The following is a 22220-nucleotide window of genomic DNA, read 5'->3' as shown; positions in this document are numbered from 1 at the left end:
TTTTTTTTTTTTACATTTATTTAACCTTTATTTACCCAGGCAAGCAAGTAAGAACCAATTCTTATTTTATTTATTGTCAAAAGTATGCATGTTGGTTTAATTCAACAACAAGAGATATGTAATGTTAATTTTTACTTTTTTAATTATCATATTTTGCACAGATAATGCTTACATTTAGAAAGCCTTTTGAATGCATCCAGCGAAATTATTAGTTACCTGAAATTATTCAGTTTTTTTGGGGGGAAACCCTGCATATATCGGTATCGGTTGATATCGGTATCGGTATCGGTATCGAAATTAAGAGTTGGACAATATCGGAATATCGGTATCGGTAAAAAAGCCAATATCGAGCATCCCTACTTTAAGTAGATGGAAAATCCTGATTGGGGCTTTAAGAATTTTAAGAAATCTTTTTACTCGGATACCCAACGGTCATAGTATTCATATATAGATATAGTATTAATCATATAGTCCTTATATATTATATTTAGTTTTACATTCACATGTATAAATCAACTTAAAAAACGAACCTATCCTGGACTGCAGACAGCCGTTACTCCCTGAAGCCAGGTCATTGAGTCGTAAGACGCCTCTCCCTCGCTCCCTCCAAGACTGTGTTCCTCTTTCCAGGACAAACAGCCTGCAGGTCAGCTGAAACACAACAGCAATAAGAAGCTTTAAAAATCTAAAATCAAATGGGTAGCCACATTTTCTTTTATAATAATAGCAGTGGAGACATGTTTCAACTTTTTTATTCATTTATTTATTTTATACAGCTCTTGGGCACCGCAAATAAATATGTGTAAATAGTATTTGCTTGTATTTCATGACTGTAAAATGTTTATTTACATCGTCTCTAAACACTGGAATACAACAGATCTTTATTCTGAAAGTAAAAAAAAAAAAAAAACGTATTTTCCGTCTACATCAAACTCTTTCAAGAATGTATCATGTGAACATAATCCACACTGATGTGGTCCAAACAGTCATGGATTGGGGCTTTACCAAGCCCACCATGAGGAAACACGGAGAGCGCACGATGCACCGCTTCACATGTTAACTTTACCAAGCCCACCATGAGGAAACACAGAGAGCGCACGATGCACAGCTTCACATGTTAACTTGACGAAGCCCACCATGAGGATGTGTGTAACGTATCAGCCAGCGAGCAGCAGGCACATCGTCTGTCAAAACAAACGACAACGTCGGCCTGCAGCGCCTGCCGTGGTAGCAGCTTTGATCCTAGTTGATCAAATAATTGCCTGCATGGACTGGGGTGGGGGGCCACAGTGGCTCAGGAGGTAGAGAGGTTGTCTGGTAATCAGATGGTTCCCGGTTCGATTCCGGCTCCTCCCCGGCAGCGTGTCGAAGTACGCACTTAACCCCCGACTGCTCCCGATGAGGCCTTGGATGGTCGCCTCCGCCGTCGGCGTGTGAACGTGTGAGTGAATGGGTGAATGTGACGCACAAGTTGTTAAGTGCTTTATATAAATGCAGTCTATTTATAGCAACGTTATTTAGTGTAAGCCTGGATGATATTCATCAGCTCTCTTATCAATCTCCCTCGACGTGTTGATGTTCGTACGGGTCATGCGGTTCGCCGTGGTGATGTACGCGCCGGTGTCACCGCGCAAAAAATTTAGCAGGGCATCCCAGACCACCACCCGACTAGGATAACTGTGGAGGAATACCTTTGTTCGTCCTAACAATAGCTTGAATCTCACACCTAGAGAGCCAATGTCCACAAACCCCTCCTAACCTCCACCATTGAGAGCTGGATCCCCCCTTCTCCACCTCAGTGTCTCCCAGGTGGCCAGTGGAAACACCCCTCTCAACAAAGCTCATTTTAATCTACATGTACCTTGTTACTATGTGTTTCACTATTAAACCTATATTGATCATGAAGATCCATCTACATCCATAATTGACGAGTCCGGTTCCACAACATAACCCATAATTGGTGTGCGCGCCGACCAACACCCTGCACGCCGCCACGCTAACGGTGCACCCCGTTGTTCACTAAACATGACCCACCTGCACCACGTTGCTCTCCGTCTCCTCCCCGGTGACGAGCTGCACGCGTCGGAAGAGACGACGCCTCCCGCAGGAAGCACTGTAGGCTGCAGCGGACTCCCTCAGCGAGCTCCACACTACTGCTGTGTCAAAACACAAAGTTTACTTGAAGGCTACAACAAGAGGCTTCAGAAATACACAGAGTATACACACTATCACAGCCACAGGGTATCTGTAGGTTCCAACAAGTACACTTTTTAAGCGCTTTTTATTACCACTTGGAGCAAAATGTAATACCAATTTCACGACCATACTAGCAAAAAAAAAGAAAAAAAAACACATAGTGACACTGAACTGGTGGCTGCATTTGCAGCTTTTTGCGCGCCAATTTAAATTATTGAGCGTTCCATACAAGCTCTCGCCAGACACACCAAGCTCCCGGTAGCCCCACAAATAACGACTTGAATACAAAAACATTCAATATTATTTCAGCCGGGCTGCCCCCCCCCCAAAATGTAATACCTGTGCAAATTAAATGTAAGACTTTTAATACCCTTTAAGGCCTTAAATTGAGAATTATGAATTTAATACTTTTTAATACCCCGCAGATACCCTGAGCCACATTCTGCAAATGGATAATAGAATTATACTCAAAAACAGCATAGGCCCAGTGAACGTATCCCAAATCTGTTTCAGTCACAGAATTAGCACACATACACAATGTATTGTGAGTGACGTGATTGGGGTCACTGAAAGGGTTCAGTTTTTTTTTTTTTTTTTATCTACTTTTTTTTCTTTCATTTTCTATTTTTCTCCCATCCCAATTCCGTATCGTCCAATTCTACCCTCCCCTGTCTCAAACGCCGTTAGGCCATGCCTCCCACAAGCCGGCTGCAATGTGGATGAAGCCTTACATCACGTGTCCCCTCCGGTACTCGAGGAAGCAGCCGTCGCATCTTTTCACCTGCACAGCGCGATCTCTCAGCGGCGGGGGTCTGCGTGGGAGGGACACGCCGCCCCCGTCGCTTCCTGATTCTGCTGCGCAGGCGCACCAACCGACCTGTAGGAGTCGCTGTCCACAACGTCCGATCCCCACCCATCAGCTTTTCCACCCCTAACACTGCCAATTGTGTTAGTATGAACGACCAGCCAAGCTGATAGCAATGCGGAGAGCTGGGCTCAAACCCAGCGTCTCCTGCATTGGTGGCGAGCGCCTTGCCCACTACACCACCTAGCCGCACGGTTCAGTTTATTTCTCAAACTAAATATGTTATCAGTAAACACCGGTAAAAGCAGGCATGTGCTTTGGAGGTCGAAGTGCCTTTGTATGCAGTTCTGAAATACCACCACTAGAAGGCAGTAGGGTATATTCCCAAAATAAGCATGAGGTAGTTACATGCAAATTAAGTGGACATACCTTTTGTCCTGCACCAAAATTCTAAAAGATATTTTTTTAATGCAAATTAGGATTCTTCTCTATTCCCAGATCCGGAATTCAGAGCGGTTTTGCAATCAACAAGGGATCCCAACCTGAGCATGACGACATAAGAGCAAAATGGCAGCCGTGTGAATATGGTCAATTGGATTGATTGTTCCCACGGCAGTACCACGGCAGTACCACGGCAGTACCACGGTACATTATTTACGCAATGGCCGATATCCCGCGGTGAAACTGGAAGTACCGTCGAACTACCGCTAAAACAGAGTCCCTCCTGGCGTCAAGCCCCGTCCTGCCATTTCGTGGGTTAACGCTTTCACTACCACACTACAGAAGGTTAACCCTTTCACTACCACACTACAGAAGGTTAACGCTTTCACTACCACACTACAAAGGCTTAACACTTTCACTACCACACTACAAAGGGTTAACGCTTTCACTACCACACTACAAAGGGTTAACGCTTTCACTACCACCCTTGCACTAACCCTTGTAGTGTGGTGGTGAAAGCGTTAACCCGTGTAGTGTGGTAGTGAAAGTGTTAACCCTTGTAGTGTGGTGGTGAAATCGTTAACCCTTGTAGTGTGGTAGTGAAAGGGTTAACCTTATGTAGTGTGGCAGTGAAAGTGTTAACCCTTTTAGTGTGGTGGTGAAAGTGTTAACCTTCTGTAGTGTGGTTGTGAAAGCGTTAACGTTCTGTAGTGTGGTAGTGAAAGGGTTAACGGTCTGTAGTGTGGTAGTGAAAGCGTTAACCTTCTGTAGTGTGGTAGTGAAAGTGTTAACCCTTGTAGTGTGGTGGTGAAATCGTTAACCCTTTTAGTGTGGTGGTGAAAGTGTTAACCTTCTGTAGTGTGGTTGTGAAAGCGTTAACGTTCTGTAGTGTGGTAGTGAAAGGGTTAACGGTCTGTAGTGTGGTAGTGAAAGCGTTAACCTTCTGTAGTGTGGTAGTGAAAGTGTTAACCTTCTGTAGTGTGGTGGTGAAAGCGTTAACCCTTGTAGTGTGGTAATGAAAGTGTTAATCTTCTGTAGTGTGGTAGTGAAAGGGTTAACCTTCTGTAGTGTGGTAGTGAAAGTGTTAACCTTCTGTAGTGTGGTAGTGAAAGCGTTAACCTTCTGTAGTGTGGTAGTGAACGGGTTAACCCTTTGTAGTGTGGTAGTGAAAGTGTTAACCTTCTGTAGTGTGGTAGTGAAAGCGTTAACCTTCTGTAGTGTGGTAGTGAACGGGTTAACCCTTTGTAGTGTGGTAGTGAAAGGGTTAACCTTTTGTAGTGTAGTAGTGAAAGGGTTAACCTTCTGTAGTGTGGTACTGAAAGGGTTAACCTTCTGTAGTGTGGTAGTGAAAGGGTTAACCTTCTGTAGTGTGGTACTGAAAGCGTTAACCTTCTGTAGTGTGGTGGTGAAAGGGTTAACCTTCTGTAGTGTGGTACTGAAAGCGTTAACCTTCTGTAGTGTGGTAGTGAAAGGGTTAACCTTCTGTAGTGTGGTACTGAAAGCGTTAACCTTCTGTAGTGTGGTGGTGAAAGGGTTAAAACAGCACGACCAAAAACCTACAAACCTTTATGTCTCGATTCGGAGCCACAGGACTCAGACTCAGATGTGCTGCAGTCGGATTCTGATCCGTCGCTCGGGGTTTTCTGAGGCCTCTGTTGAGAGGAAGAGAAGAATGACAGGATCTGGTTGTAAAAGAATTGTAGGTTTTGGCGAAACAGCTGCAAGCACATCTACTGAATAACCAAAACACACCAGAACTCTCTCGCTCATGTTCTCTCCAAAGACAAACTGGATGTTTTCGGAAGTAGACACCTCCGCCTTGGGCCTGTGGAGGGAGGGAGGGAGGAGAGAGAGAGAGAGAGAGAGAGAGAGAGAGAGAGAGAGAGAGAGAGAGAGAGAGAGAGAGAGAGAGAGAGAGAGAGAGAGAGAGAGAGAGAGAGATGAGACACAGGTCTGTCCCCTGGGTTAATCGACTGTAGTAAAGCTGCCTCGTCTCGCCCTTGGAAAGCGACCTCTTCTACGCTAATGATGGTACCTGATGAGGGCAAAAATGCATACGATTCATCCAGCCATAACCAGATAACTGGGTCAGGGAAGTTGGGTGTTGGGAGGGTTCTGTCTTTAAAAAAAAAATATATATATATATATATATATATATATATATATATATATATATATATATATACATATATATATATTTTATTATTATTTTGTATATATATATATATATATATATATATATATATATGCAAAACAGTTTTCACTGTTATTATTATTATATTTCAGTTTGGGGGGGGGGTTGTTAAAATATTTTGTATTTATCTATTTCAAGATTTTTATAAAAAAGAAGATTTGTCTGTTTATTGAAAAGAATGTATTATAATCTATATTGTATTTTCTCAAAGTTGTACAGAACTCGGGAAAAAAATGAGAAAAAAAATAACTCTGTGCATACCTGTGTGTTTGGTTTGAGATGACTGAAGAAGATGGTTGACGAGTTGCGATGCTGCAGATATCAGTGTTATATCTGTAGCTCCCCTGAAAACAGAAAACGAAAAGAAAAAGAAATACATCTTTTGTCTTACTGATCATGCTGTGATACTGTTTGACAAGTTACATTTGAACAAATAGTATTTGGTAATAACTGCTTTATAAAGACAGAGAAACGCTTGCCTCCTTTAACTCATTCCCCGCCAACAAGGAGTTTACTGGGACCCCGAGGGTGCAGTACCGGCCAGATCCGGCTAGGTGGCAGTATCGAGAGTGCAGTAAACCCTGTTCCAGACCGTGTCTTACATTTAAATCCCTCCGGGCGCTAAATTTAGACGGAGCCGAGTAAATCGCTTCATCCGACCACTTCGAAATGCATCTGGCACACTCGATCCATAAATTGTGCCAAATTATGTCCGGGACCAGATGGACACCAATACTGGAAATCGCGATCAGACAATTGGAATATTCTTTTTGGAATACCCCCGATCAAAGGTAAGGACTATCTGACATCAATTTCAGCTTGATCCAACAATGTTTTTTTTTCCATATCGATCCAGCTGATCAGCGTCTGTAGTGTTCAACATGAATGTCGTTACTGGCCATCAAAGCATAAAAAAACGACCCCCCTTTCATGATGAAACATAATACCTATACATTTGATTTGGAAATGGTAGCATGTCCAGGCAAGAAACGCCAATGCTTATAGTAGAATACACGTAGCGCCCTATAACTCAGCTTTTCAGGAATGATCCCGGATCACTCCTAAACTATACTTATATTCACCCCGGGATAACGCGCAAACGTATGCATGAATAAATTATCTCTTTTTTGCATGTTCGACGGAAGAAAGTCACTGTCAAATGCCTATAGTATTGTCTCCATAGCTATAATATAGAATATAGATATAGCTCTACAAACAAGGTGACGCACCCCTATATTTAAAGCGTGGCATAGCTCGAACGGGACAAGGCTAATCCCTGGCGCTGAATGAGTTAAGCATGTTCCTTCCCCTTGAAAAACTTTTTTGGGGGAAAAGCACAGAAGAATATATGCATTTGGTCCATAATTATATTTTACGAGAATGTGGGAAGATCTCGGGTAGAGAAATCTTTCAGTTTGGTAGAACAACCATATCAATGTTCTCGGTTGCTAAATGAATAGTTGAATGCCGAGAAATGGGAAAACAACAGGACTCAAAAACCAGTTTTGACATTTTACATTTGGACAAACTCCCGCCCCTTTAGCGGTTAAGCAAACGCGTTTAGTCAGAAAGGAATGTGAGGCCCCCGTAGGCTGCGTCAGGAGACACCATGAAAGCAGAGGAGCACGAAACCAGGCAAAGTTTGCTTCGCTGTTCACACCTTCTATACCAGACCGGGCCGAACAATAATTCCCTGTTCTCAGGCGCTCAGTCCAGAGTGGTGCTACGGCCCTCGCACCTGGGTGTCAGACACATGTCCCACTAGGTCTGGCACAGGGGGAGTGTTGTGAGGGGTAAAGCGGAGCTGCGTAATACCTCAGGTAGGTGCAGCTGCCCGGAGAGGTTCCAGGGCTGAGGGGCGAGGAGAAGAGCGGGCCTCAGAAATGACCTCCGCCCCCGGAGCACAGGTGGCACTGTAGACGGACAGGGTAAACACCACACAGGGGGGTGGGGGGTGGGGGTGACACATAGGTTAGGATGATAAAAAAAAACGTGCAGACGTGCAGGTGCAGAGTCTCCCAATTGCCCTCTGTTTCACTTTGAAGTTCCTATGTAAACAGGCGAATGGGGGCGGCTATTTTTAAACTATTGCAACACCTGTTTTGTAAAGTAAGACACCAGGCTTAGAAATGTAATTCGTATCCGTTTATTTTACACTCACGAGAACCGAAATTAAGAAAACTGGCTATTACGGTATTTGGCAATTTCCAAAAGGTCATTTAAATGCAGCTGTTGTTGTTTTCAATGAGAGCGAATGGCATTGCGAAACACCAGTGAAGGGAGGTGCCCACTTGATAACCCTGGTGATATGCTGCTCTCGCTGCCTATCTATCTACACTTGATAACCCTGGTGATATGCTGCTCTCGCTGCCTATCTATCTACACTTGATAACCCTGGTGATATGCTGCTCTCGCTGCCTATCTATCTACACTTGATAACCCTGGTGATATGCTGCTCTCGCTGCCTATCTATCTACACTTGATAACCCTGGTGATATGCTGCTCTCACTGCCCATCTATCTACACTTGATAACCCTGGTGATATGCTGCTCTCGCTGCCTATCTATATACACTTGATAACCCTGGTGATATGCTGCTCTCGCTGCCTATCTATCTACACTTGATAACCCTGGTGATATGCTGCTCTCGCTGCCTATCTATCTACACTTTATAACCCTGGTGATATGCTGCTCTCGCTGCCTATCTATCTACACTTGATAACCCTGGTGATATGCTGCTCTCGCTGCCTATCTATCTACACTTGATAACCCTGGTGATATGCTGCTCTCGCTGCCTATCTATCTACACTTGATAACCCTGGTGATATGCTGCTCTCGCTGCCTATCTATCTACACTTGATAACCCTGGTGATATGCTGCTCTCGCTGCCTATCTATCTACACTTGATAACCCTGGTGATATGCTGCTCTCGCTGCCTATCTATCTACACTTGATAACCCTGGTGATATGCTGCTCTCGCTGCCTATCTACACTTGATAACCCTGGTGATATGCTGCTCTCGCTGCCTATCTATCTACACTTGATAACCCTGGTGATATGCGGCTCTCGCTGCCTATCTATCTACACTTGATAACCCTGGTGATATGCTGCTCTCGCTGCCTATCTATCTACACTTGATAACCCTGGTGATATGCTGCTCTCGCTGCCTATCTATCTACACTTGATAACCCTGGTGATATGCTGCTCTCGCTGCCTATCTACACTTGATAACCCTGGTGATATGCTGCTCTCGCTGCCTATCTATCTACACTTTGGGTTGTGGTGGCCATGTGGAGCTCCCATTTGACCCATTTCCTCCTGCACCCACACCCCTTTCCCTAAACCTGGTTCGTATCCTATTCCCTACTGTACACTCATTACCCTACCCTACCCCCCGCCCCCCCAAACACACATATGACCTTTTTATTTGACCACTATCAGTAGCATAAGTGTTTGGTATGAGGATTGGGTTTCTTCACTGAGTGCTTATCCTTACGGTACTTTTAGTTTTACCATGGTACAAATACTTTTTGTATAATTCTACACTTAATAATACTAATACTAAATAATAACATGGTATAATCTAATTCAAACCATGATTCTCGGTCACTACCACCATGCTACTGACCAAGAAAAGGGTGGAAATCCCATGATACCTTTTTGGAATTACCATGATACTTTTAATTTGGAAATACCATGATACTTTTTGGGGGGGAAATACCATGATACTTTGGGGGGAGGGGGAATACCATGATACTTTTTCGTAAAGAGAGGAAAAAAACATCAGAACCGACGCCCACCTGTTTCATCTGGAACCTTAGTCTTGTTGCTCGTGCTCGACGTCATGAACACATTTGATCGTGAGACTACAAGAAAGGAGGAGAACTTCGTTAGGGACGTCCGAGGTGAAAACAAAAACACAAGCTTTGAGCTCATGACTTTTTAATTCACGTGTTAAAAGACAAGAAAATGAAATGAGCCGACATGCCCCCCACCCCTACCCCTGGGAGAAAAGCAGTGACATGAGTCATGTTGGTAATGTCACCATGCAGATTTCCGCTAAAGGTGACCATCACTCACACACACACACACACACACACACACACACACACACACACACACACACACACACACACAAGGCAAACGACATGAGAACACCAGTCACGTGGCGGCTATAGTGGGTCACTGTGAGATTTATGACAAGCAGGTGAGCTTGAAGTGTGACTGAACCGAAATGGACGAGGAGAAAGGGATACGGGGGAGTCTTCCGTCTGAATGCTGGCAATATGAGGCCTTGGCATTACTGTAACGTTAGATGCGCTGGCAGACACGTGCACAGCTCCAGCAGGAAGCACCATGACTCGGTACTTTATTAACTATGCTGGGGCTCAAGGCCCAATCCTCCTCCTCCTCCTCCTCCTCCTCCTCCTCCTCCTCCTCCTCCTCCTCCTCCTCCGACCAAAACGCCTAGCGACTGAACGGGCAATCTTCAAACAAGTCGAGACATATCGTTTCTTTCTCAAGACTCCTTGTATGTGCTCATGTAGAATTAGTACTGCATGTAATCAGAAATCCCTTAAGATGCCTTTACGCCTAGAAAGAATATCAACAACAAGTCCCTCCCTAGCTTCCAGTTTTTACAGGAAACACATACATCTGTAGAGTCAAATTAGCATTCTGCTAGCCGTTTCATGGGACCTTAAAAATCACGCATGCATGTTACAATAATGGCGAGTCGGCCAGTCAAGTCAGTCATTCATTTTCTTGAACAGAATGCAAATTGAACATTAACCCATAACCTAAAGTAGTGCTGGGGGGGGGTATATGTACAGTAGGGCTGCAATGGTGAGTCGACGTTGTCAATGACATGCATATTCATGACAGATGCATTGTTAACTCATTGAGCGCCAAACAAGAGAAATCCTGTTTTTTTTATTTTTTATTTAACAAAAATAAACGTCATGGCTCATCTCCTACTCTGGGTATTCACTAGGTGGTGTCAGAGAGGCAACTACCCATGTGACCTAAGGATAGTAGTACCGCACTAAAAAAAACACTTTGAAATGTTAAATTGCAAATATAAATCAATTGCTGTTTTTTTCGGGGGAAATTAATCATTTATTTTAGATGAATCGACTAATCGATAAAATAATCGCCAGATTAATCCACAACAAGTTATTTGCAGCCCTAGTGTACAGTATACAGATATCGTCCATATATCATAAAATTTCTATTTTATACAGATTCTTCCTATAAAAAATATATTTGAAACAGAAATGCCCTCAGCGCAGACAGAGAGCGTGAGACGTGTTTCATGTACCTGGAGGTGGAGGCGGGAAACAGAGGGAGGCTGATCTCACACGCCGGCTATTGTCACTGGAATCTGTGCATGGAAACAAAACGATCACAGGGAATCATGAAAATCTGGATTTAGGATTATCCTCCTCTCGTCGGAACACTGTAGTGATTCATTGTTCATCTGCCCTGACTGACTCGTGACACAGATAACCAGACAACATAACATTACACAACTTCACTATGATGCACAATTATGCACGTCACTGCTGTCAGGGGAAATCTTTTTTACGTTTTCACTATAAATTAGGATTTACATGGTTCTCTATTTACATGGTTCAATGAGCTCTGACCCATGACCCCAATTCAAAACCCAAATCTGACACTGAGGTTGATTTCCTTAATTCCTGAGAATTCACCCATTTAGAGATGGGAGATTTCCACCAGTCAGATTCAGATTCAGATTCAGATTCAGATTCCTTTATTGAGCCATTTGTGTAAAAACACATTGGTAATTGTTGCACCAACACAGACACATGACAAGAAACGAAACAGTGCAGTGGAGGATTAATCAATAAAATACATATATATATATAAAGTGAAGAGTGCAGAGTTCCAGTACGGACTAGTGCAGTGCAGTCAGTGTCATTGTGCCAGTTTCACTTGGGGGCAGAGGGGGGGGGGACCTGAGGCATTGATCAGCAATGATATGTACAAATTATATCAACTTGAATGAAACAACTTTATTGGTGCACGACACACGAGTAACATCAGAATAACAGACCTTATGATTAAGTATAACGTATGTTAAATACTTCTGCTATGTATCCATTGTAACTGTAAGGACATTGATCTACCATATTGAAATGTTCTTGTTTTGCTTTTAGGCAGAATTAACTCACCATTTCTAATTCTGGGACTAGGGTAGGTGAACGATCTCACTCTCTTGCTTGGACTGACTCCAACAACTACTGGAAGAAAAACACAAAGGGACAAGTACATGTAACACTAATCACAGTAAACTCTGGTGGAAAAACACGAAAGACAACGACCGACAACGCTAACATTCACAATGGAACAGCCCCTCGTGGGAAAACGTTATTTACCCTGTTCAGCTTACCTGCCTCTTCCTCCCATTTCTCTGCGCTTCTCTGAAGGAAATTAAAAAGCATAGGATTACTAAACTAAATACAACATTATACTACTTTTATCTAATAGCATTCAAGGCATTCAACGGCCGTCTGCCAGTCTTACCTTCATGGATAGGCCACTCTTCTGAAAGATGAACAGAGGCGGGGCTATCACCGTTTTCTCTGTGAAAAGAGAACATTATAGATGAAACTAAATAGGACGATTCTTCATACTTGCGTGTACATTGATTTCTATACTTGACATTCAGCTATTTTCCAGCGTGGTACAGCATTGCAAAAGTTCATAACCCTGTTTCAAACTCAGGTCACGAGTATCATGGTGCACTCTTGCTACTTAGGAATCTACTTAACTTCACCTATATCACTATACCCACTATGCCGATATTCACTCAAGACTGTAGCACTCAAGTTCGACACTGTTTGACGAACAATGGGTCTCATTCTCCAAGGACTTACGACAAAAAGGGCTTTCTCTTAGGGCCATTTGAGACCTTTTCGGGACGATTTTGGGCTTCGCCACCCGTCCCAATAAAACATATATAATTAATATTATATTATAATATATTGTCTATATTCATGTCTTGCCCGAAAAGGTCTCAAATGGCCCTAAGAGAAAGCCCTTTTTGTCGTAAGTCCGTTAAAGAATGAGACCCAATGTTACTGACCCTTAGCTGCCAGAGTTGTACCCTAGTTCCTGCTGACTTGTCGTATAGAACTTGTACGTCACTTTGGATAAAAGCTAAATGACTAAATGTAAATGCAATGGTATTAACCTAGTATAAACACACGGCATACCAAATATCAGTCAATTTTAGAGTAGTTGAGTAATTGAATCGAGTTTTAAAGGGTAGGTGCTGCGCCAAGAATCTAAAAACATCACCATGGCAGTCAGAATGGTAAATGAGCCAAGAGCAAGCCATGAGAATTACACACCCAGAACGGGGCGCCTACTAGAGAGGCTGAGTCATCCATCTCCAGGCTCTGCTATCCCAATGAATAGACGCTTTGACTTCCACAGGCTCTTATGTAAGCAACTAGCTTGCCCCGACGAGCGTGGATGAGAGCTGGGGACGGGTCCTCCTCCGGGCGAGGGCTGAGTGTTGGGATCGTGTTGGGGGGGGGGGGGTTTGAGCCAGGCAACAGGCGCCAAGGTTTGGCAATGGGTCAATCAAGCTCTGAAACCGGCATGGACCAGTCTCGAGAGACTCTAAAAATACCCTCTAATCCAAAACGATCAACGCCACTCAAATGCTTTACGTTGGAATCACCCCACCATGGGATGGGTGATCTCAAATAGATAAATGAATAATGAATGGATGACAAGGAGGGATTTTAAGATGCAAAGTAGCTCCTAGACCGGCAATGTCACTAACTCACTCACTCACTCACGGTTAGCAACTCTGCCCCTAGTGGTAGCTCACATACATGGCACTTTGTGTAAGACCGCTTCAATCTATGCAAGAATGCTTTGCATCTATGACACTGTGTGTCATTGTTTGATGATGAGCTATGGTGTCACAGTGTTCATGAGTAGTAGGAACAGTAGGCAATGCCAACAAGATGCCATCAGTTTTACTGTCGTTTTTTTTTTTAGAAGTTAATAATGAAAGCAGTCACAGTCAAGCCTGTCACTCAAGCTACTGACAAACAACAACAACAACAACAACAACAACAACAACAACAACAACAACAACAATAGCCTCCTTACTGTAGCTCACTTGCCACTGTGTTATGTATCATCAGTATCATGTTTATTTATTTAAAGTATTTCTTGGTCATTGTTCCCCCCTCTCTTTTGGTGGTGGTGTGTTCATTTTTCTAATTTGTTTCAAGTTTGTTTATTATTAGTCACAACAAAATACAGAATACTTTATGATGAAATGCTTGTTTCTGTATGAGCCCCTGGGAGTGTGCTACATACAGTGAAAAGAAAGTAAGTAATAAGAAGTAAGTAAGAAGTAAGTAAGTAAAGTCAATAATATACATATATACAATACAGAGTAAAATGAGTAACAGTGAGGTACAATGCAGAAATGAGATGGGGTACAAAACATACAAAAAGGTATGAATGTAGTGCAAATCTCTTTAATAATAGATAAATATAAAGTGTGTTAAAGTGAGTAAAGTGAGTGGTAAGATGAGTGTTTGTTTAAAGTGAGTGTGTGTACATGTGGATGTGTGTGCAGTGCATAGATGATGGGTTGTTTATACATAGTGTCATTGTCATTGAGCATCCTGATGGCCTGGGGTTAGAAGCTCCTACTACTGAGTCTCTCTGTACTGGCCATGAGACTCCGGCGGTAGCGCTTGCCTGACCGCAGCAGTTCAAAGAGGCAGTTGTTTGGGTGACTAGAGTCTTTGATGATTATTCTCTTAGCCATGGCCCTGCAAGGCTGTGTGTGTATGATGTTATGTCCCGTCTTGCGTGACTGTATTGTAAATGAGCACATCTTTGTAACAAAATGTAGAAGAAGAAGACATTTTGGAAGAGACACGCAGTACTGCTTCTTCTTCTTCCAGTCTCTGATGCTACCATACCGGCGTCACCACATTATTACCACACTGTCACAATAGGTCTGTGGCCACTAGGGATGGGTACCGAATTCGGTACTTTTGAGGCGGTACTTTTGAGGCACCGAACCGAAACACGTCGGTACTACCGAGTATCGAATCAAGTGAGAAACCGAAAAAAAAATAAAAATAAAAAATAAAATAATTTTTTTTTTTTTTACTTTTCTCTTTTCATGTCAACGTTCACACGCACAATATATGCTTACCTAGGATTTTACTTGATTCAACAACAAAGCAGTCGGAGCAATGACAAGCCGAAAACTGTCGAAATTGTAGTTATTTGAAGTTTGGATTTTTTTTTTACGACTGAGGTAGGTAAATTAAATTTCTTGAGACTAAAGTACCGAAAAAAGGTACCGTTGGGTACCGGTATCGATTCACAGGTCCGGTATCGGTTCAAATGTGAAAGGTACCCATCCCTAGTGGCCACAGAGGTCTGCCAGCTCTTCTGGACCCCTTGCATGAGAAAAACAAAGCAGACGTCACGCGGTGCGGCCACTGGCCACTGGCACATGAACGTCGGGGAAAAGGCATGACTGCCATCTGTGACAGCCATTTGTGATGGACAGTTTTCCACATCAGGGATTAGCGTGGGTCAGGATTACGTAATGCAAACTATGAGAGGGAATGTGAAATAGACGCACCATTCAAATCTATCTCCATGTCATCCGTCAATATATATAATCATAAACACTTTATTAACCATCATTCTGATACAGATGATCAGAGGCACACCACACACACACACACACACACACACACACACACACACACACACACATTAATATACGGTACTGAGCAGAAGAACAAAAGGACGTTGCAGGAACGGTCGAACATCTCTGCCAACGGCCGTTATGTAACAGAAGCACGCACCCTTCCAAAGAAGGAACAGAAATTAAACATAAATCCTCGCTGAGAGACCTGTCAAACTGAATAAACACACATCTATCATGAATTCCCACCCACACAGAGGACTCACTGTCCTCTCGTGTCTGATTTTAGAGCCTGGTCCTTGCTCCTCCCAACGTTAAGTCTCACGGTGCAGCTCAGGAGAAGGTAAAGAAGGAGATGATGACAACCAGGTTATTTCTGTGCTTTTCCAGGATTTGTAATGGCAGGTGTTGATGAAAAATCACGACAGATTTAAAAGGGATAGCCATGCTGTTCCTCGTACCAGCACAGTCCATGCTGTTCCTCGTACTAGCTACAGCTAGTTGGCTTAAAGCAGTGCTTCTCAAACTTTTTCTGTCAGGCCCCCCTTTGGCGGACCAAAATATTTTGGGCCCCCCCCCCCCCTCGCCCCAACAAAATAGTCATGAAATGTTTAAATGTATTGAAATAACACCAATATTGTGAAACAGCACTGCAGAATGGTCAGCTCCCATCTCCTCACACAGTGCAGAGAACAGGCGCGCTTTCAGGGGTCGGGTTTTGATGAAATTTACCACGTTTATAACTTCTGTCAAAACCTCATTCAGCTCAGGGCTAAGCTGTCTTGACGCTGGCGCCTCTCTGTGAATTTACAGTGCGTCCATTGCGCGTTTGGCGAGACCCCCTTGATGAGCGCCTGTAGCCCCCTCCTTTTCCCTGCCATGGCCTGCGCACCGTCAGAGCAAAAGCCCACACAGTTCTTGTGAGGTTTGGTTCTTTCCCCACCACGGGCTTCTTAAAGTACTGTGATGATTGGTCCGCTGCTCACCCACTCGCTCTGTTCCTTTAAGATATTTCGGTTAATTAATTGCATTCTCCTCTCCACACGCTTCTTCCTGTAGATGCCGTTTGATTGGTGCTCCCCCAACCACACGCTTCTGGAGCAATGGTCAATCTCATCCCGCAGCTGTCACAGCTTGTCATTAAGCACCCCTTGGCTTTATATACCCTGATTCCCCATTTATTGATGTTGGATCGTTCTGAAATATTCTCTGCATTTGCCGTTTCCTTCCGTCGCTGCTTTCCCTGTGCTTTGCCTCCCAGGACTCGCGAGGAGTATTCCGTTTGGAGAACCTGCTTCCCCGTTACGAAGCGCTCGCCCTGTTTGATCTGCTCGCTTCACGCACAGCGCTCTGGTGAGTTTTTGCAAGACAGTCTTTTGGATTCAATCGTTTTTTGTGTGTGTTAAAGCACTGAAGAGATCCTGTTTTTCGTTCAGACTGTTCTCACCCTTTTTGCCTGTTTGGATATTCACTTTGGATTTATTATTGTTTGGACATTGCTCACTGTGTGTTTCACACCGAAGATTCTGTCACTTGGATTTATTGTTTGGACATTGCTCACTGTGTGTTTCACACCGAAGATTCTGTCACTTGGATTTATCTGTTTGGACAAGTCACTTCACCTGTCACCTGTCAGTTTCCAATTGTGCACTGAGCTAACTCGGACTCTCTCTCTCCCTATCCGCCACCACCCCGGAGTATATGCTGGGAGGATTCTGCAGAGCGGCTCAGACGTCACGGACAGATTCCACAAACGTAACCCCCCGGGAGAAGCTGCAGAGCAGCAAACATTCCTCACATGCCTGTTTCCCAGTTTGTTCTGTTCTCCACCAAATTCTTTCTGTTTACTCAGTAAATAAACAAGCCCTTGATTTTGGCTAACTCTGAAACAACTCTCTCTGTGCCGTTTGCGTTTGGGGTCGGTGTCAAACCATAACAGTTCTCCCATTTCAGTCCATGTTCTATCAGGTAACTGTCAATAATTTTGAAGAGCTCATCAGCTGTCGCTCTGTTTTTGACATATTTGCAAAACAGCAGATCTTCACTCAGTGACTGGGAATTTACAAAGCGAACATAGGAAATAAGCAAACAGTCTTTATTGCTGTCAGTCTTTGACAAGGCAACACGCATGTCATCCTCAAGGCTCAACTTGGCCCTATATTTTGTTTTCAGAGCTGTCATGGATGAAAAGCCAGCTTCACACAGATATGTGGTGCTGAATGGTATCAACACTTTAACTGCTGCATCATGAGATACTTGGTACTCAGCACCACACTCTGAAACTAGCTCTCCAGGTGGTATCAGATGAGATTTCAATGAGTTCTTCCAAGAGTTTGGATGGAGATGTGTCAGGAAGCTTTGTCTCAATGTTGTCTGTAAAGTTTTTTTTTATCCAGACTAACTTGGTGATCCTTTTCTGTGTTTTATTAAATAATGATTTTCAGATTTTGAGAAATGGTCAAACTTATCCAAATATGGTATTTTCATGGAGAACAGTGCAGCTGCAACAGATAACACTTTAGTGATAATTTTCTGTAATATATAAAAAAAAGAAAAAAAAAAAAATTAATCTCAAGGCCCCCCCTGTCATGCCTCTGCGCCCCCCCTGCGCCCCACACTTTGAGAAACACTAGCTTAAAGGAACACGCCAACATTTTGGCGAAATTTGCTTACCATCTTCTCCAGAGAGAGACAAGCAGATAGATACCAGTTTCCTCTCTTGTGTGTGTTCAGTAGAAAGCTATCTGGCTGCATGTTAGCCTAGCTTAGCACAATGAATGGAAGCGGACATGACCGGTTAGCCTTCAGGAGAGGTGTTAGTTGGACAATGCCTAGGCTAACCGGTCATGTCCGGTTCCATTCATTGTGCTAAGCTAGGCTAACATGCAGCCAGATAGCTTTCTACTGAATGCACAGAGAGGAAACTGGTATCTATCTTCTTGTCTCTCTCTGGAGAAGACGGTAAGTTAATTTCCCAAAATGTTGGCGTGTTCCTTTAATGGGATCAAGCTCCTGTCTGTACAGACCGACTAAAGACAGCCAAAACCTACTCCACGGTGCACACAAAGTCAATTTCAGTTTGACCCCATTTACTCTGCATTGGTTTGCGGTTAACTTGTGGAAGCTAAAATAAAGAACAGTATGGGTTGTGCTGAAAAAGCACTCTGCCAATCAACACTGTCACTGGTAAGTAACAAATAGGGCCAGGATTCCAAAAAGCACAACTATCGCTTTAAATCAAATTACCATGTACATACTTTCAATTGTTGTGCGTACGCTGTTGTGCATACAAAATGTCACATGAACTGACTGATGTGAAGAGCAATAAATGCTGCATGATGTAGAGAGAACTGCGTATGAGTGACAAGATGCATGATGTGCAAATTACTAGCGCTCTCTGCCACTGCAATGATTCTTTGTGTGTGTTAAGCATGTGTGTGCATGTATGTGCGTGTGTGTGTGTGCGTGCGTGTGCATGCATGCATGATTGTGTGTGTGTGTTTTATAGCTGTCCAGGGCCAAGGACAGGACAATTCATATGATGGGGGAGTGATGGATGGCTGACTTAACAAGGTCTGTGCATTTGTCTTTTAGTCCAGATAGCCTGTGATGACCAGGCGTCGGCTCCAAGAGGTAATCATCACCAGCTTTAAAACACACACAGATAGTGTGTAGTGTGTACAGAGTACATACAGCATACAGTAACATCATATACACACAGTCACACACAGCTCTTCTGAACACATTCATCCTTCTAGGGGTCCATCCCTTTTAGGCCTACATCCATCCAGTGAGCTTTGTCGACAACATGCACAGAAAAATGTATAGTTTGTAAGATTGAGCTGCGATTGTTTAATGTTCCCATCTTTCACAAGAGGGCACACAGTGGGTGGACAGCGCGTCTGAGCCCATCTGCTGCTGCTGCTGGGCTGGCCGGGCGGGCGGTGAGTTACTTTGCCCACAAAAGCCTCTTTGTGTTCCTGGCCTGGCAGAGGCTCATCATGCCATAAATCTAACTGCCACATGTGGCCTTGCTTCACTACTCGTTCTCTGCTCTGTGAAAAATAAGCAAAAAAGAGGAGCCCAACACACATACACACACAGGCACAGTTTGCCACCTTTCTTGCTTCCGTTTTCACACCGTGGCAGTGGCGGCGACAGGAAGCACCGCCCCACTAGGCCTCTCTGGACAGAACCAGAATGCCTCCTCGGGTGTCGGGGTGGGGCTTGCGGAGGGCAGAGTGCCAGGAAAAACACAGCGCGCAGTGACAGGCAACAGCTGGCCACACTGGCCACACATCACTCACGCCGAGAACAATACAGCGCTCAAAAAGCCCTTCCCCTCTCGAGTCCCGACCCCTCATCCACACAAATCTCCCTTTCCTGCCTGGATTTCTTCGGGGTACTGCTTGTGCTCGACTGTCAACGGTCTGCGAGAAGAAAAGAGGATTTCTCTGCGATCCCACCACCACACACACACACACACGCTGGCTGAGAGCCTGAACAATGTGGTTTGAGTTGTCTCGCTGACAACATTTAAACCGGTCTAAACAAGTCCGACACAAAACAATAGCTTAGTCTACCAGCACATCTGTATCGAATTAGTGGAGCTCACGGAAAAGGCCAGGCCAGGACAAGGGGCACGAACACAGAAACGTCTTCAACATACTGTAGCATAACGAAACGGATGGCGATCAACAGTTTGCTACTACCGTACTTTTCAAACTATAAGCCGCGGCTTTTTCCCCCATTTTTCGACCCTGCGGCTTATATAACGGTGCGGCTTATTATGTGACTCGACGTGACCAAACCCGAAAATGTAAAAATCTAAATATTGCTTTTTTGATGCATTGAAATGTTATTTATCTGTTCCCTTATTTGCTAAACTTAATACAACTTGTAAATGAATTAATTCTTGTTATTTGTCCGACAGTATTGTGTCCCAATGCTAATTACATATGGTAATTAAACATTAAAACACCTGCGGCTTATAGTCCAGTGCGGCTTATATATGTACACATCATTCAATTTAGCTGCTGCGGCTTATAGTCAGGTGCGGCTTATAGTGCGAAAAGTACGGTACTTGAAATAATTAGCCTAAACTGAAAAGGGAACTTGGACCTACAGGAGGCTATAATAATAACACTACTCGAAGTAACTGAATAAATTGGCTTGTTTTAACTGTATTAGGATGCAAAATGTATTATAATGTATATTTTGCATCCTGAGTGCAGTTAAAACGAGTCAAATGTTTTCAGTCAGGATCAGCAGATCACCTTGAGGTCTGGAGGTTCACAGTTCAGTCATTAAAAATGTTTTTTTTTTTTTTTTGCAAAACATTGACCCAGATTCACCACAGTTAAATGACTAACCCTTCCTCTCCTTTCTCTGTTATAGTAGGCTTAGGCTATGTCCATTACATCAACTAGAAAGGGTCACACACACACACACACACACACACACACACGCACACGCACACGCACACGCACACGCACACACACAGACACACAGACACATACACACACACTCAGCTCATAAGCCACACAGGGCCTCTTCCAGCCTATTATAGGAGGTGCTTCACTTCATAGGAATGTGAAGCTACTTAAAACAACCTCCAACAACTAAGGGCACCCTGCATTAACTCCCAGAGGTCCCAATATCTTAGGGGACCAATTGGAGCCGATCGTGGTATATTTTAATTTATTGGTATTGATCGGTATCAGCCTATTTCCTATACTTTGTTCAAAAGTACATGAAAACAATTAAAGGAAAGCTGTGATGTAGACTTTCTTTAAGCAGAGCTATTCAATTACCAAGCATATCTTACCAACACTGGATCGTTTTTTACTAACTTAAGTGTGCACTGTGCAGCTGTATTATCTAGGAAGGTATCGGAAGTATCGGATCAGGACTCAGGATCGGCAGAGATACTCAATATCAAATTACTTGGATTGGGATCGGGGGCAAAACTAATTTGATCGGGACATCCCTGGTACAGTATGTGGCTCATTCAATAACTAGATTACCGTACTAAACACTGTCTCAATCTCAATCTGTCTCTGTCCCTAAGATTAACATCCTTCCTCAAATTCAGTGCAATAGAATGTTCTGGTAACTTTCACAAACACAAGTGACTAGCCAGGAGGTTGCTCCAAAAACAAAAACACTAAGCAGGAGTCCACTGGGGCTTAATTAGCACAAACTAGTTTTACAGCCTGGAACAAGCTGCCGTGATCCGGTCCTCAGTTTCACAAGTGGATTTTGAAACTTGAAGTTGAGGGTCAGTGAGAAACGCCCCTCCAGACGTTTGACCGAGTCTCGCCCACTGAGCACAGTGCTGTGGTGTGTAGAGTAGACCATAATGTCCAGCGTTAGCTTAGCGGCTACTCACTCTGCACACCTCCAGCTTTAGCTTAGCGGCTACTCACTCTCTGCACACCTCCAGCTTTAGCTCATAGGCTACTCACTCTGCACACCTCCAGCTTTAGTTTAGCTACTCACTCTCTGCACACCTCCAGCTTTAGCTTAGCGGCTACTCACTCTGCACACCTCCAGCTTTAGTTTAGCTACTCACTCTCTGCACATCTTAGCTTTAGTTTAGCTACTCACTCTCTGCACACCTCCAGCTTTAGCTCATAGGCTACTCACTCTGCACACCTCCAGCTTTAGTTTAGCTACTCACTCTCTGCACACCTCCAGCTTTAGCTTAGCGGCTACTCACTCTGCACACCTCCAGCTTTAGTTTAGCTACTCACTCTCTGCACATCTTAGCTTTAGCTTAGCTACTCACTCTCTGCACATCTTAGCTTTAGCTTAGCTACTCACTCTCTGCACATCTTAGCTTTAGTTTAGCTA

General features: G+C 43.7%; 1 protein-coding gene across 3 annotated transcripts in view; it reads right to left on the bottom strand.

The window, feature by feature from the left end:
* The window catches only part of LOC311236739 (ran-binding protein 3-like), a 29733-nt gene that overhangs the window by 5422 nt on the left and 2091 nt on the right, over positions 1-22220 (bottom strand). Inside the window, exons 2-12 of one of the 3 annotated variants that reach the window (XM_084324485.1) lie at positions 12185-12243; positions 12051-12081; positions 11833-11901; positions 10956-11018; positions 9436-9501; positions 7452-7549; positions 5898-5980; positions 5195-5267; positions 5007-5094; positions 2035-2156; positions 531-651 (exon numbers count right to left, since the gene is read on the bottom strand). In XM_084324485.1, coding sequence (XP_084180611.1) covers positions 531-651; positions 2035-2156; positions 5007-5094; positions 5195-5267; positions 5898-5980; positions 7452-7549; positions 9436-9501; positions 10956-11018; positions 11833-11901; positions 12051-12081; positions 12185-12243 — 873 coding nt within the window. The remainder of the gene's footprint in view (positions 1-530; positions 652-2034; positions 2157-5006; positions 5095-5194; positions 5268-5897; positions 5981-7451; positions 7550-9435; positions 9502-10955; positions 11019-11832; positions 11902-12050; positions 12082-12184; positions 12244-22220) is intronic. The other 2 variants (XM_084324486.1, XM_084324487.1) reach the window with 2 other exon arrangements.

This window comes from Notolepis coatsorum (assembly GCF_963971535.1).
Source record: "Notolepis coatsorum genome assembly, chromosome: 11".
In the NCBI taxonomy this organism is placed as follows: Eukaryota; Metazoa; Chordata; class Actinopteri; order Aulopiformes; family Paralepididae; genus Notolepis; species Notolepis coatsorum.
The sequence above is the reverse complement of the archived record's forward strand: the minus strand, read 5'-3'. Positions and strand labels throughout refer to the sequence as shown.